Genomic DNA, 14,429 nt, shown 5'->3' with positions numbered 1-14,429 from the left:
TTAAAACAAAAAGACCAGTTAATGTAATAGAAACAGGTTTTGGTTTTACTGTTTCATTTTGAACACATTGGGAGGTCACTGATTTCAATAAGAAACTATTTTTTTAAAGCACAATGTAATCTTTTTGCTGCTATGTACCAATTTTTTTTAAAAAGCACTGATGCTATCAAAAGGTTCAACACCTGAGTCTTAACTTTTACACAGGTGCAAGTACTGCCTACTGCTCAGAAACCACATGGACCATATCCCACTTCTAGTCGTATTTCTGATTAAAAGGAAGCTACAGTTCCTCTTAGGGAACTTTAGGTACAGTAACCTTACAAAATGGGTAGTTTCAAACAATTGTTGTGGGACATCAATAAAAAAAGGCAATTTAAAATACTTGAATCCAGAGTAACATTAAAAAAAAAACCTCAAGAACCTCAGCAATAAAGGAATACTTGAGTTCAGCATTCTTCCAACATTTCAAAAACAGGGAACGATTGGTTAAATATCACTTTTCTAAAACAAAGCAAGCCATTTTAAAAGCTAAAGAACCCATGTTAACATAATTTGATCATAAAGTTAGAAAACCACAATTATATTTCCTCAACTAATTTAGAATTCTGGAAACACAGTACCTTGTGCAAATTAAAGGATACTTCAGATCAATCTGTCATTTGAGAAAACTGCCTCTTGAGTCTTCAAATTCTGCACCAATTCTGTATGTCTGGGGTTTTTGTTTGTTTTAAGGTTTTTAAGGTGAATTACACGGAGATATCAGTTGCCATGGACCTAATTTCAAAGCTAAAGTCAAACTGAAAAGGCATATTTTCCTTTTTCCTTCCCCAGAAGAATTGCCTCAGATGTTACTATGCTACAAGTCTCTCTATTCAGCTCATAATACAAATAGCTTATCGTTCTGCCGATCTATGTCTTATAAAACAATACTGAAAAATTAAATATAAAAAAGTTAAGTTAGCATACAGGCTATGAAAACTTTAACAGTCAAGATTTACAGCTTGGTTCTAAATAGACTTAACAAGAAGGACACTTGGAAGAGGTGGTGCAGATTTTTCTCTTTAAAAGAACCTTGAAATTACAAGCTCACCTTCCTAAAATTTCAAAAAGTCCTCCAACTTAAGTTCTTAAGGAAATGGAAGTGTCAAAGCTTTTATAGTAATTCCCAAAACAATCAACACTTCATAGTCTGCTCTCTCAAATGGCCCTCTAATGTCTGTACCCTTGGAGAATGAAAGCAAAAGGAAACCCAGAAGGAAAATAGTCAAGGTCTCCAGCAACTGGGCTGCAATACCTATTTTCTCTGATCCACATAAAAGAAAAGACACCATCCAGCAAAAAATACCTCATAGACAACGGGACTTGTACAGCCTCAGTCGACATTTGATGCCCCACATCTCCTGTTTCTTTTTCCCAATAGTTGGCCTGGCGATGGTAGTAAAGTAAGAACAATTAATCCGTAGATGAGGAAGGGCCTCCTTTAACAGTTGAAGGGTACTGTCTGGCACAATTCCAAAAACTTGTAGTGTTTTCAGTGTAGGAATTTTTCCAAGTTCAAGTAAAGTTTCAGGTATGATGTCATAGCATCGACTGAGTGATAGGTGCTGGAGGTAGTTGAGCTGGTGAAATTCCTGACAGCAGTCATTCTTTAGCATGACACTATCACTTAAGTCGAGGTGGACAAGATTGGGGCATCTTCTAACTAAGATGGAGACGTCTGATCTCCGTAGACTATTTCGGTAGCCGCTAAGATTCAGCTGAGTGATGGTCTCTGATACATGTGCCACAGCGACTTGCACGTGCTTTTCAGTGAAGTCATAACACCAAGAGAGGTTCAGCTCATCCAGTCTGGAACAGCTGCTTAGCAGAGTCATCAGGGCAGATTCAGTGAATCCAAAACATCCACTGAGGTTTAGTCGTGCTAGATTTGAGTTGTGCGCGAGATTATTGACAATGGGATCTGAAAGCTGTAGGCCTTCCAGGCTTAGATTCTGCAACTTGGAGCACTGAGACAAAATGCCTTGGAGAGTAATCACATCTATTACAGCGTTCGACAAGTCCATGTGCTTTACACGAAAAGTGCTGAAATGCTCAACTAATGGTTGGTCCATATATGATCGTGGGCAGCGGAAGGCAATCACCCCTATAGACAGCAACCGTCCAATCACATCAGGGTGCAGATTTTTACCTGTGAGGTCTAAGGAATGCCATAGAGATTCATCAAACGCCAGGCTATACCATCTCTTACACACACCAGAGACTTGTAGGAGTTCAGGGAGGCATAAATAGGAAAAGATCCCCAAGAGCAGCTCATCTGGAAGGAAATCCCACGGAACATCTGGAAAGCTTTTTTGATTTAGCTTAGGACTGTGGACGATCACAAAATCTTTGTCATTCCCTGTGCTCTTCTGTCGTTTTCGCGGGGGGCGCCGCGGGTGACCCAGGCTCGAAAGCAGTTCCTGAGGTATGTTCTCCCAGTCCACCTCCTCCTCCTCCAGGGAGCACACCCTCATACCTGAGGGGAGTTCAGAAGTCTGGCTGGAATCCCATCCCCACATGAAGCTGGTGGAAATGTTGCTACTCCGATCGGGAATCTCCTGGAAGTGTTCCCTCTGCATGGCGTCCAAAGATTCGGATGTTTTAAATGAGTATATTAATCGCAGAGTTGCGGGCTCTGGGACTGCCGCTTTGGCGCGCGGCTGCTGCAAAGCGCAGCAGCTGGACCCGCCAACGCCAGCAACACTACACCGCCGCCGCGCGCGCAAAACTCTTCAGCCAGTTCTCCTCCGCGGCTGAGGTCTTACGGCCCCGCTGCCTGCTGGGAATTGTAGTTCCTGCACTGTCTCCGAAATATCCTTCTTAATATGTGTTGATATTTCTTATGTTAAAATATAATTTTTCTAATCTTGGTACAGCCACTGCAGCTTTCTTCTAATTTGTTTTTCCATGTCAAATATTTTTCTACCCTTTGTTCTTAATCTAACTGTATCTTTATGTTTAAAGTGGAATTCCTATAGAAAGCAAATACTTGGGTCTTGCTTTGGTATCCAATCAGACAATATTTACCTTTCAATTGTGGTGTTCAGACAAGTTACATTTAATGCAATCGTTAATCTAGTTGTTTTTAAATCTGTTATCTTGGTATTTGTGGTAGCTTGGGGCTCTTATGTACTCCAGAAAATCCATTCTTGTGGGGGCAGACCTATTGCGGGTGGGACCTTTAGATTAGGTAGTTTCGGTTAAGATGTGACCCAGCCCATTCAAGAGGTGTCTTAATCCTTTACTGGAGTCCTTTATGAAAGGATAAAAAGCAGAGTAATTTGGGAGAGAGCTTAGAGAGAATGCCCAGGAGATGTTAAGAGAGTACACACAGATGCTCAGAGAGAAAGCCACTGGAATCAGAAGCTGAAAGCAAGGAAACCAGGGAGCAGAGGATCAGCAGAAGCTGGCCATGTGCCTTACTATCTGACAGAGGAACCCCAGATGCCAGCAGCCTGTCTACAGAGAAGGTAACCTCTTGTTGATGCCTTAATTTGAACATTTTCATGCCTTTACAGTTGTAACTTGTAGCTTAATAAATCCCCATTGTTAAAAGCCAACCCAGGGGAGAAGCAGAGGTGGACAAGATGGCGTCGGTGGCTGCACAGGGTGGGAGATGTGGTGGCGGCGGAGGCGGCGGTGGGACTGGCGGTGGTTCCAGCAGCAGGACAGGCAGTAGCCACAGTGGCTTGTTGGATAAGTGGAAGATTGATGATAAGCCTGTAAAAATTGACAAGTGGGATGGATCAGCAGTTAAAAATTCTTCGGATGATTCTGCCAAAAAAGGTTCTTCTGGAAAAGTACAAGTATGTGGAGAATTTTGGTCTGATTGATGGTCGCCTCACCATTTGTACAATCTCCTGTGTTTTTTGTTTTTTTTTTTTTTGCCATAGTAACTTTGATTTGGGATTATATGCACCCTTTTCCAGAGTCCAAGCCCGTTTTGGCTTTGTGTGTCATATTGTATTTCATGATGATGGGGATCCTGACCTCATATTTGGAGAAGAGCATCTTTCTCGTGGTCCATAGAAAAGATCCTACAGGGATGGATCCTCATGATGTTTAGCAGCTGTCCTCCAGTCTCAAAAAGTTCGATGACAAATACACCCTGAAGCTGACCTTTATCAGTGGAAGAACAAAGTAGCAGCGGGAAGCCGAGTTCACCAAGTCCAATGCTAAGTTCTTTGACCACAGCGGGACACTGGTCATGGATGCATATGAGCCTGAAATATCCAGGCCCCATGACAGTATCGCCACAGAAAGAGAAGTAAAATACTCAATTTTAAAAGCGGCTGTCTTTCTGCTGGATCATGCCAAATTATGGGGTGGGGATGAAAAGAAACAGAGCTTAAAATGGGTGAAGTAAAGTTAAGAATTGTTGTTAAAAATGCCCCTATTTTGTTCTGAAATTTTAGTCCATTCTGTATAAATAGGCTTTTCTAGCACAGATATGAGAAGTCGTAAATCTGATGTCTAGCTGTAGTCTCCTTTATTTGCTGATTACATTGTTTTGATTTGCTTTTCTGGAAAAGCATTTTGCCATACAGACTTCTTCTTCCTTCTTACATAGCAGTACTTTATAAAATACACCTTCATGCCATGCAGCATTTAAAGAATCAGTTATTAAAATTGTTAAACCTGTCTCTGGCTTTAATTGTGTTAATTCCTGTTTCAACAGCTATTCCCCTTAGGAATTCAGAATACAGCTTCTCATGTATGACAACCTTCCTTCATACACCATTTTTGTGGGTGTGTATACATTCGACTTTGGGAGACTTAAAAAAAACACAGCTTTTTAATATGTTAAATTTTGTGCACGTAAACAATTAAAGAAGCCAGTGGCATTTTTAGTTTTATATAGTCTATGTTTTCTGCTAGTATATTCCTGTTTCTTTGTACCCTTTTACTGTCCTTTAAAATTTTTTCAATAAAAGGAAAGAAGATGTGAAAAAAAAAGCAAACACATTTCTGGTATATTGCATTCCAGCAACCTTAGCAAACCAAAACAATTTTATTTTCAATTTCTTCTATCTGATCTTTGTTTTTCACTCTTTTTCCCCCTTCTTTTGGATTAGTGGTGCATCTTTTATGATACCATTTTATCTCCAGTATTGGTATATTAGGTATATATTTATTTAAAAGTTGCTGTACGGCACTGGTCTTTTACTTTAAAGGGCCAGACAGTAAATATGTTAGGCTCTGTGGGCTATACATGGAATAGAATTGAGAGTCTAGAAATAAACCCACACATCTATGGCCAATGATTTTTTTTTAAATGCAATTTTATTGAGATATATACATACAACCTACAATCCATCCAAAGTATACAATAAATAGCTCACATTATCATCGTGTAGCTATGCATTAATAACTACAATCAATTTTAGAACATTTTCATTACTCTTAAAAAAATAATAAAAAATAAAAAGATAAAAATAAAAAAGAAAAGCCAAAATGTGCCATACTCCTTATCTGCCCCCCAAATTATTTATACAAATTTTTGTCTTTATTTTGTTACTCATCTGCCCACACAATGGGAGTGTATGGATCCAGGGAGTGTCAGTCACAAGGTTTTCACAATCACATGGTCACATGATAAAAGCTATATAGTTACACAATCATCATCAAGAATCAAGGCTACTGCCTTACAATTCAACAGTTTCAGTAAACAATGGAAATTTGTTGTCTTATGGTTTCAGAGGTTGGAAGCGGTTTGGCTGGCTGCCAATCCTTGGGTTCCTTGGCTTTCCCGTCACCTGCAATATCCAATCCTTTCTTTTCTGGATTGCCACTGACTTCTGGCCTCCAATCCTCCCCATGGCTTTCTCCTTCTAAGGTTCCCAGTGATAGGAGTAAGACCCATCCTGAGTTAGTTGGCTGCACCATAACTAAAAATAACGTCTTCAAAAGGTACTATTTACAATGGGCTCACACCCACAGAAATGGGGTTAAGATTATGAATATGTTTTTCTTCTGGGGTAAATAACTCTATTTACCTTGCTAGGTTCCCTATTTTTTGTCACACCCTTGCAAGCTCAGGACCAATGAGAGAAAAACCAAATATGCTTCCCAAACCAAACACAAACATCCTGCTTCTAGTTAGCCCACTTCCAGCTTTCCCATGTCAACAACCTCCGACTGAGCATACCTTAAAAATTCATTGATTTCCTGGTGGATGAAATTACCATAGCTGATGTCAAATACTGACATTTTGTGCAAATTATACATTCTTCATCAGTTTTCTTGAGAAACAGAAATTTGGAACTTAATTTTCCAGTTCACATGTACTTAATTTTTGAGCTATCTTCTAACAATAAAAAACCTTTCTCAAACAGTAAAATAATGTTTATAGATTTATACTATACAATAAATACTAGAACCATTGTAGCAAGAGGGAAACCACTTTATACCCTTGAGCAGGGCTGCTCAGCCCCTATTTCCACACATATTTCTCACACACAAAATCTACAGTTTTCCATATTTTCCATTGACTCCGCTGATGGCAGTCCTGGTAGCTTCATGCAAGTCAAAGCACAAGGGCATACCCAGTAGCTGGAGTACTATTGGATAAGTATAAATTAATCCTGAGGGATTTTCCTGAGAGGACTGAGATGGAAAAAACTCTGACCTGAGAGATCTTGACTTCCCTGCAGTCTTTTTTTTTATTCATTTTATTGAGATATATTCACATACCATGCAGTCATACAAAACAAAGAGTACATTCGATTGTTTACAGTACCATTATATAGTTGTGCATTCATCACCAAAACTAACTTTTAACATTTTCATTACCACACACACAAAAATAATAAGAATAAAAATTAAAGTGAAAAAGAACAATTAAAGTAAAAAAGAACACTGGGTGCCTTTTTTTTTCCTTCCCCCATTTTTCTACTCATCCATCCATAAACTAGACAAAGGGGAGTGTGGTCCACATGGCTTTCCCAATCCCATTGTCACCCCTCATAAGCTACATTTTTATACAATTGTCTTCAAGATTCATGGGTTCTGGGTTGTAGTTTGATAGTTTCAAGTATCTACCACCAGTTACCCCAATTCATTAGAACCTAAAATGGGTCGTCTATATTGTGCATAAGAGTGCCCACCAGAGTGACCTCTCGGCTCTTTTTGGAATCTCTCTGCCACTGAAGCTTATTTCATTTCCTTTCACATCTCCCTTTTGGTGAAGAAGATGTTCTCCATCCCATGATGCCAGGTCTAGATTCCTCCCTGGGAGTCATATTCCACGTTGCCAGGGAGATTCACTCCCCTGGGTGTCAGATCCCATGTAGTGGGGAGGGCAGTGATTTCATCTGCCAAATTGGCTTAGCTAGAGAGAGAGGGCCATATCTGAGCAACAAAGAGGCATTTGGGAGGAGGCTCTTAGGCACAATTATAGGCAGGCCTAGCCTCTCCTTTGCAGCAACAGACTTCCCAAGGGCAAGTCCTGTGGTAGAGGGCTCAGCCCATCAAACCACCAGTCCCCTATGTCTGTGAGCACATCAGCAACCATCGAGGTGGAGAAGCCCAAAACCCCTGCATTCTCCACATACTCCTCAAAGGGGCTCTGCATATTTTTTCATTGTTTTTTGTTTTGTGTTGTTTTTAATTAACTCTTTTTTTAAATCAACTGTATAAAAAAACACAGTTCAAAAAATTTCAAACCATAACAAGGGAGTAAGAAAAAGACAACTAACCGAAGATAACTACTTTACTTCCAACATGTTCCTACTCTACCCCAAGAAAGTAACCTAACATAGCAACATTTTTGTGAATTTCTTCCTACCATACCCATCAGAAATTAACAGACCATACTCATTCCTGGGCATTCCCAGAATGCAAAATTTACCCACAATAGCTTATCTGATCTTATTGGGTTATCATTCCCCCTTCTTTAATTGCTCTCTATTGCTAGTTTCCCTACATTCTACATTATAAACCATTTGTTTTACATTTTTCAATGTTCACATTAGTGGTAGCATATAATATTTCTTTTTTTGTGCCTGGGTTATTTCGCTCAGCATTATGTCTTCAAGGTTCACCCATGTTGTTATATGTTTCACGACATCGTTCCTTCTTACTGTCGTGTAGTATTCCATCATGTGTATATACCAAATTTTATTTATCTGCTCATCTGCTGAAGGACATATGGGTTGTTTGCACCTCTTGGCAATTGTGAATAATGCTGCTATGAACATTGGCGTGCAGATATCTGTTCGTGTCACTGCTTTCCAATCTTCTGAGTATATACTGAGAAGTGCAACCGCTGGATCAAAGGGTAACTCTATATCTAGTTTTCTAAGGAACTGCCAGACTGACTTCCAGAGTGGCTGAACCATTATACAGTCCCACCAACAATGAATAAGAGTTCCAATTTCTCCACATCCTCTCCAGCATTTGTAGTTTCCTGTTTGTTTAATGCCAGGCATTCTAATTGGTATGAGATGGTGTATCATTGTGGTCTTAATTTGCATCTCTCTAATAGATAGTGAAGCTGAACATTTTTTCATGTGTTTCTTGGCCATTTGTATTTCCTCTTCAGAGAACTGTCTTTTCATATCTTTTGCCCATTTTATAATTGGGCTGTCTGTACTATTGTCATTGATTTGTAGGATTTCTTTATGTATGCAAGATATCAGTCTTTTGTCAGATACATGGTTTCCAAAAATTTTTCCCATTGAGTTGGCTGCCTCTTCAACTTTTTGACAAATTCCATTGAGGTACAGAAACTTCTAAGCTTGAGGAGTTCCCATTTATCTATTTTTTCTTCTGTTGCTTGTGCTTTTAGTATAAAGTCTAGGAAGCGGCCGCCTAATACAATGTCTTGATGTTTCCCTACACTATCTTCTAGGAGTTTTATGGTACTGTCTCTTATGTTGAGGTCTTTGATCCACTTTGAGTAAATTTTCATGTAGGGTGTGCAGGAGGGGTCCTCTTTCATTCTTTTCGATATGGATATCCAATTCTCCCAGCCCCATTTGTTGAAAAGACGGTTATGTCCCAGTTCAGTGGCTTTGGGGGCCTTATCAAAGATCAGTTGGCCATAGATCTGGGAGTCTATCTCCGAATTCTCAATTTGATTCCATTGATCAATATGTCTATCTTTGTGCTAGTACCATGCTGTTTTGACAACTGTGGCTTTATAATAAGCTTCAAAGTCAGGGTGTGTAAGTCCTCCCACTTTGTTTTTCTTTTTTAGAGTGTCTTTAGCAATTTGAGGCATCTTTCCCTTTCCAAATAAATTTGATTACTAGCTTTTCCAAGTCTGCAAAGTAGGTTGCTGGAATTTTGATTGGGATTGCATTGAACCAGTAGATGAGTTTGGGTAGAATTGACATCCTAATGACATTTAGCCTTCCTGTCCGTGAACACGGAATATTTTTCCATCTTTTAAGGTCCCCTTCTATTTCTTTTAGTAGAGTTATGTAGTTTTCTTTGTATAGGTATTTTACATCTTTGGTTAAGTTTATTCCTAGGTACTTGATTTTTTTATTTGATATTGAAAATGGTATCTTTTTCCTGAGTGTCTCTTCAACTTGTTCATTTCTAGCATATAGAAACATTACTGATTTATGTGCATTAATCTTGTATCCTGCTAATTTGCTAAATTTGTTTATTAGCTCTAGTAGCTGTATCATGGATTTCTCAGGGTTTTCCAGATGTAAGATCGTATCATCTGCAAACAATGACAGTTTTACTTCTTCCTTTCCAATTTGGATGCCTTTTATTTCTTTGTCTTGCCGGATTGCCCTGGCTAGCACTTCTGGCACAATGTTGAATAACAGTGGGGCAGGGGGAATCCTTGTCTTGTTCCTGATCTTAGAGAGAAGGCTTTCAGTTTCTTACCATTGAATACTATGCTGGCTGTGGGTTTTTCATATACGCTGTTTATCATATCGAGGAAGTTTCCTTCAATTCCCACCTTTTGAAGTATTTTTATCAAAAAGGGATGCTGGATTTTGTCAAATGCTTTTTCAGCATCTTTTCTAGTTTGCTAATGCTGCTGGAATACAAAACACCAGAGACGGATTGGCTTTTATAAAAGGGGGTTTATTTGGTTATACAGTTACAGTCTTAAAACCATAAAGTGTCCAAGGTAACACATCAACAATCGGGTACCTTCACTGGAGGATGGCCACTGGCATCTGGAAAACCTCTGTTAGCTGGAAAGGCATGTGGCTGGCGTCTGCTCCAGAGTTCTGGTTTCAAAATGGCTTTCTTCCAGGATGTTCCTCTCTAGGCTTAAGCTTCTCTCCAAAATGTCACTCTCAGTTGCTCTTGGGGTGTTTGTCCTCTCTTAGCTTCTCCAGAGCAAAAGTCGGCTTTCAAAGGCCATCTCCAAAATGTCTTTGTAAGCTGAAGCTCCTGTCTCAGTTCCAGTGCATTCTTCAAAGTGTCCCTCTTTGCTGTAGCTCCTCTTTAGACATCACTCACAGCTGCACTGCGTTCCTTCTGTTATGTCAGCTCATTTATATGGCTCCACTGATCAACTTAGACCCACCCCGAATGGGTGGAGTAACACTTGCATGGAAATTATCCAATCAGAGTCATCACCCACAGCTGGGTGGGGTGCATTCCAAAGAAACACTCAAAGAATTACAATCTAATCAACACTGGTAATGTCTGCCCACACAAGATTACATCAAAGATAATGGTGTTTGGGGGACATAATGCATTCAAAGTGGCACAGCATCTATTGAGACGATCATTTGATTTTTCCCTTTTGATTTGTTAATGTGTTGTAATACATTGATTGATTTTCTTATGTTGAACTATCCTTGTATGCCTGGAATGAACCCCACTTGGACATTGTGTATGATTTTTTTAGTGTGTCTTTGGGTTCGATTTGCAAGTATTTTGTTGAGATTTTTTGTATCTATATTAATTAGGGAGATAGGCCTGTAATTTTCCATTTTTTGTAGCATCTTTGCCTGGCTTTGGTGTTAGATTGATGTTAGCTTCATAAAATGAGTTAGGTAGTGTTCCATTTCCTTCAATGTTTTGAAAGAGTTTAAGTAATATTGGTGTCAGTTCTTTTTGGAAAGTTTGGTAGAATTCCTTTGTGAAGCCCTCTGGCCCTGGGCATTTATTTGTAGAAAGCTTTTTGATGACTGATTGGATCTCCTTGTATGTGATTGGTTGGTTGAGGTCCTCTGCTTTTCTAGTCAGTCTAGGTTGTTCATATGTTTCCAGGAAATTGTCCTTTTCCTCTATATTATCCACTTTGTTGGCATACAGTTGTTCATAGTATCTTCTTATAATTTTCTTAATTTCTTCAGGATACACAGTAATTTCACTTTTCTCATTCATTATTTTGTTTATATGGTCTTCTCTCTTTTTGATTTTGTCAGTCTAGCTAGGGGCCTGTCAATCTTGTTGATCTTCTCAAAGAACCAACTTTGGGTGTTATTTATCCTCTCTATTTTTTTTTTTGTTCTCTATGTCATTTATTTCTGCTTTAATCATTGCTATTTCTTTTCTTCTGCTTGGTTTAGGAATGGTTTGCTGTTCATTTTCTAGCTTCTTCAGTTGATCCATTAGTTCTTTGATTTTTGATCTTTCTTCCTTTTTAATGTATGCATTTAGTGGAATAAATTTCCCCCTCAGTACTGCTTTTGCTGCATCCCATAGGTTTTGGTATGTTGTGTTCCCATCTTCATTCGTTTCTATATATTTAGCAATTTCTCTTGCTATTTCTTCTTTAACCCACTGATTGTTTAGGAAGGTGTTGTTTAACCTCCAGGTATTTGTGAATTTTCTAAATATCTGGTGGTTATTGACTTCTAATTGTATTCCATTATGGTCAGAGAATGTGCTTTGAATAATTTTAATTTTTTTAAAATTTATTGAGGCTTGTTTCATGTCCCAGCATATGATCTATTCTGGAGAAAGTTCCATGAGCACTAGAGAAGAATGTGTATCCTGGTGATTTGGGATGTAATGTTCTATATATGTCAGTTAAATCCAATTCATTTATCAGATTTTTTAGGTTTTCAATTTCATTATTGGTCTTCTGTCTGATTGATCTATCTATAGGACAGAGTGATGTGTTGAAGTCTCCCACAATTATTGTGGAAACATCAATTGCTTCCTTTAGTTTTGCCAGTGTTTGTCTCATGTATTTTATGGCACCTTGATGGGGGGCATAAATATTTATGATTGTTATTTCTTCTTATTGAATTGCCCCTTTTATTAGTATGTAGTGGCCTTCTCTGTCTCTCATAACAGCCTCGCATTTAAAGTCTATTTTATATGAGATTTAATATTGCTACTCTTGCTTTCTTTTGGCTGTAGCTTGCATGAAATATTTTTTCCACCCTTTCACTTTCAATTTCTTTGTGTCCCTGTGTCTAAGATGAGTCTCTTGTATGCAACATATTGATGGTTCATTTTTTTTTATCCATTCTGCAAATCTATACCTTTTAATTGGTGAGTTTAATCCAATTACATTCAACGTTATAACTGTGAAGGCATTTCTTGAATCAGCCATCTTATCCTTTGGTTTATGTTTGTCGTATATATTTTTCCGTCTCTCTATTAATATCCTTTAATGTACCCATACCGAATCTCTTTAGTACTGAACCTTTCTCCATGTCTTTCTCCCCTTTCTTTGTTTCTCTGTCTGTATGGCTCCCTTTAGTATCTCCAGTAGGGCAGGTCTCTTGTTCGCAAATTCTCTCAGCATTTGCTTGCCTGTGAAAAATTTAAGCTCTCCCTCAAATTTGAAGGAGAGCTTTGCTGGATAAAGAATTCTTGGTTGGCAATTTTTCTCTCTCTGAATTTTAAATATGTCATGCCACTGCCTTCTCACCTCCATGGTGGCTGCTGAGTAGTCATTGCTTAGTCTTACGCTGTTTCCAAGAATATGTCTTAGAGTGGGTTTATTAGGATTTATTCTATTTGGAGTTTGCTGGGCATTTATGGTGTTTAGAAGATTTGGGAAGTCTTCCCCAACAATTTCTTTGAATACTCTTCCTAGACCTTTACCCTTCTCTTCCCCTCTGGAACACCAATGAGTCTTATATTTGGATGTTTTATATTATCTAGCATATCCCTGAGGTCCATTTCAAATTTTTCAATTTTTTCCCCTTTCTTTTGCTCTTTCATTTTCTGTTCTGTGGTCCCGAGGAGGCTGAGCTGTTGTTCAACTTCCTCTAATCTTGTATTATGAGTATCCAGAATCTTTTTAATTTGGCCAACAGTTTCTTTTATTTCCATAAGATTATTTATTTTTTTTTACTATTGCAATTTCTTCTTTATGCTCTTCTAGGGTATTCTTCATGTCCTTTATATCCTGTGCCATGCTCTTCTTCATGTCCTTTATATCCTGTGCCATGCTCTTGTTGTTAATCTTTAGTTCTTTGACTAATTGCTCCAAGTACTGTGTCTCCTCTGACCTTTTGATTTGGGTGTTTGGGCTTGGGTTATCCATATCGTCTGTTTTTTTCATATGCTTTAAAATTTTCTGTTGTTTTTGGCCTCCTGGCATTTGCTTAACTTGGTAGGGTTCTTTTAGGATACGTAGACTGATACAAACCCTTATCTCTAATTTGTCAGATATACTGCTTCGTGGAGTACACTTTCTCTAACTAACCAGCAGGTGGCGTCTGTGAGCCACCTATTCCCCTCAAGCCAGATTTCTCCCACTTTGTCTTTGTGGTGAGTGGGGGTGTGAGTCTTTTCGGGTCCAATTTGTGCACCAAGCTTGCGTGTGTAGTTGGTGTTGCCCACCCTGCATGTTGGGCATGTGTCTGAGCAATTAGGGAGGGGGGGTGGCTTTAATAATCAAATCTCCCAGGTGTTCCTGGAAATTCAAAGCTGTTGCAATAGTCTAATCCTTCAGTTCAGTCTTGCCACAGTTTGTCTCTGCCGCTGACCCACAAGTCCTTGGTACTGGTGTATGGTCCCTGGGACTTGGGAGTGAGTCCCTCTTCCAAGCCATGCACTCCTAGGTCCTCTGCTGAAGGATGACTGTGCTACATTACAGGTGAGTGCTGTCCCCCAATGGAGGTTCTGGTCTACAGGGCTGTGTAGGGGCATTCCCAGTCTGCTGAAAGGATGGCTGAATGGTGCGTGTTAATTTCCCCCTTTTCACACAGCTCCACCTTCCCAGCTCTCGGACAATTAGCTGAGAGGCAGGAAAGACTATTGTCCACACCGGATATTGTGGCATTTGCGTGTATTGTTGGAAACACTTCCCTTCACACTGGGTTGTTTGGGGCAGCTCTGGGCTGTGGTGCTGGTGCCAGGCAGGAGCATTCCCAGCCCACTGGGAAGATGGCTGTAAGGGGATGTCCCCCTTTTCTTGGGAAGTTGTGGTGTTTAGCAAATTTTCTCAGCCACTGGACTTGTTGCCTTGTGTCTCAGAGCTTTCTTAGCTCTGCTCATCT

At 39.3% G+C, this 14,429-nt stretch overlaps 1 protein-coding gene and 1 pseudogene across 1 annotated transcript; one reads left to right on the top strand and one right to left on the bottom strand.

Moving 5' to 3' along the window:
- Positions 1-1,346: 1,346 nt before the first annotated feature.
- Positions 1,347-2,648, bottom strand: LOC119524068 (S-phase kinase-associated protein 2-like). Its single transcript, XM_037822738.1, has one exon. It carries the CDS (start codon positions 2,616-2,618, stop codon positions 1,347-1,349), a length of 1,272 nt encoding a protein of 423 aa, XP_037678666.1. The 5' UTR covers positions 2,619-2,648.
- A 978-nt stretch (positions 2,649-3,626) lies between these two features.
- On the top strand, positions 3,627-4,405 carry LOC119523999 (annotated as a pseudogene).
- Positions 4,406-14,429: the final 10,024 nt, after the last annotated feature.

The sequence above is a fragment of the Choloepus didactylus genome, chromosome Y, assembly GCF_015220235.1.
Source record: "Choloepus didactylus isolate mChoDid1 chromosome Y, mChoDid1.pri, whole genome shotgun sequence".
Classification (NCBI taxonomy): domain Eukaryota; kingdom Metazoa; phylum Chordata; class Mammalia; order Pilosa; family Megalonychidae; genus Choloepus; species Choloepus didactylus.
Note: the sequence above shows the minus strand (reverse complement) of the source record. Positions and strands in the feature narration are given on the sequence as shown.

Bases quoted from the DNA above. Each gene is read 5' to 3' on its own strand.
- LOC119524068 (XM_037822738.1), bottom strand. From the start codon at position 2,618: ATGCAGAGGGAACACTTCCAGGAGATTCCCGATCGGAGTAGCAACATT.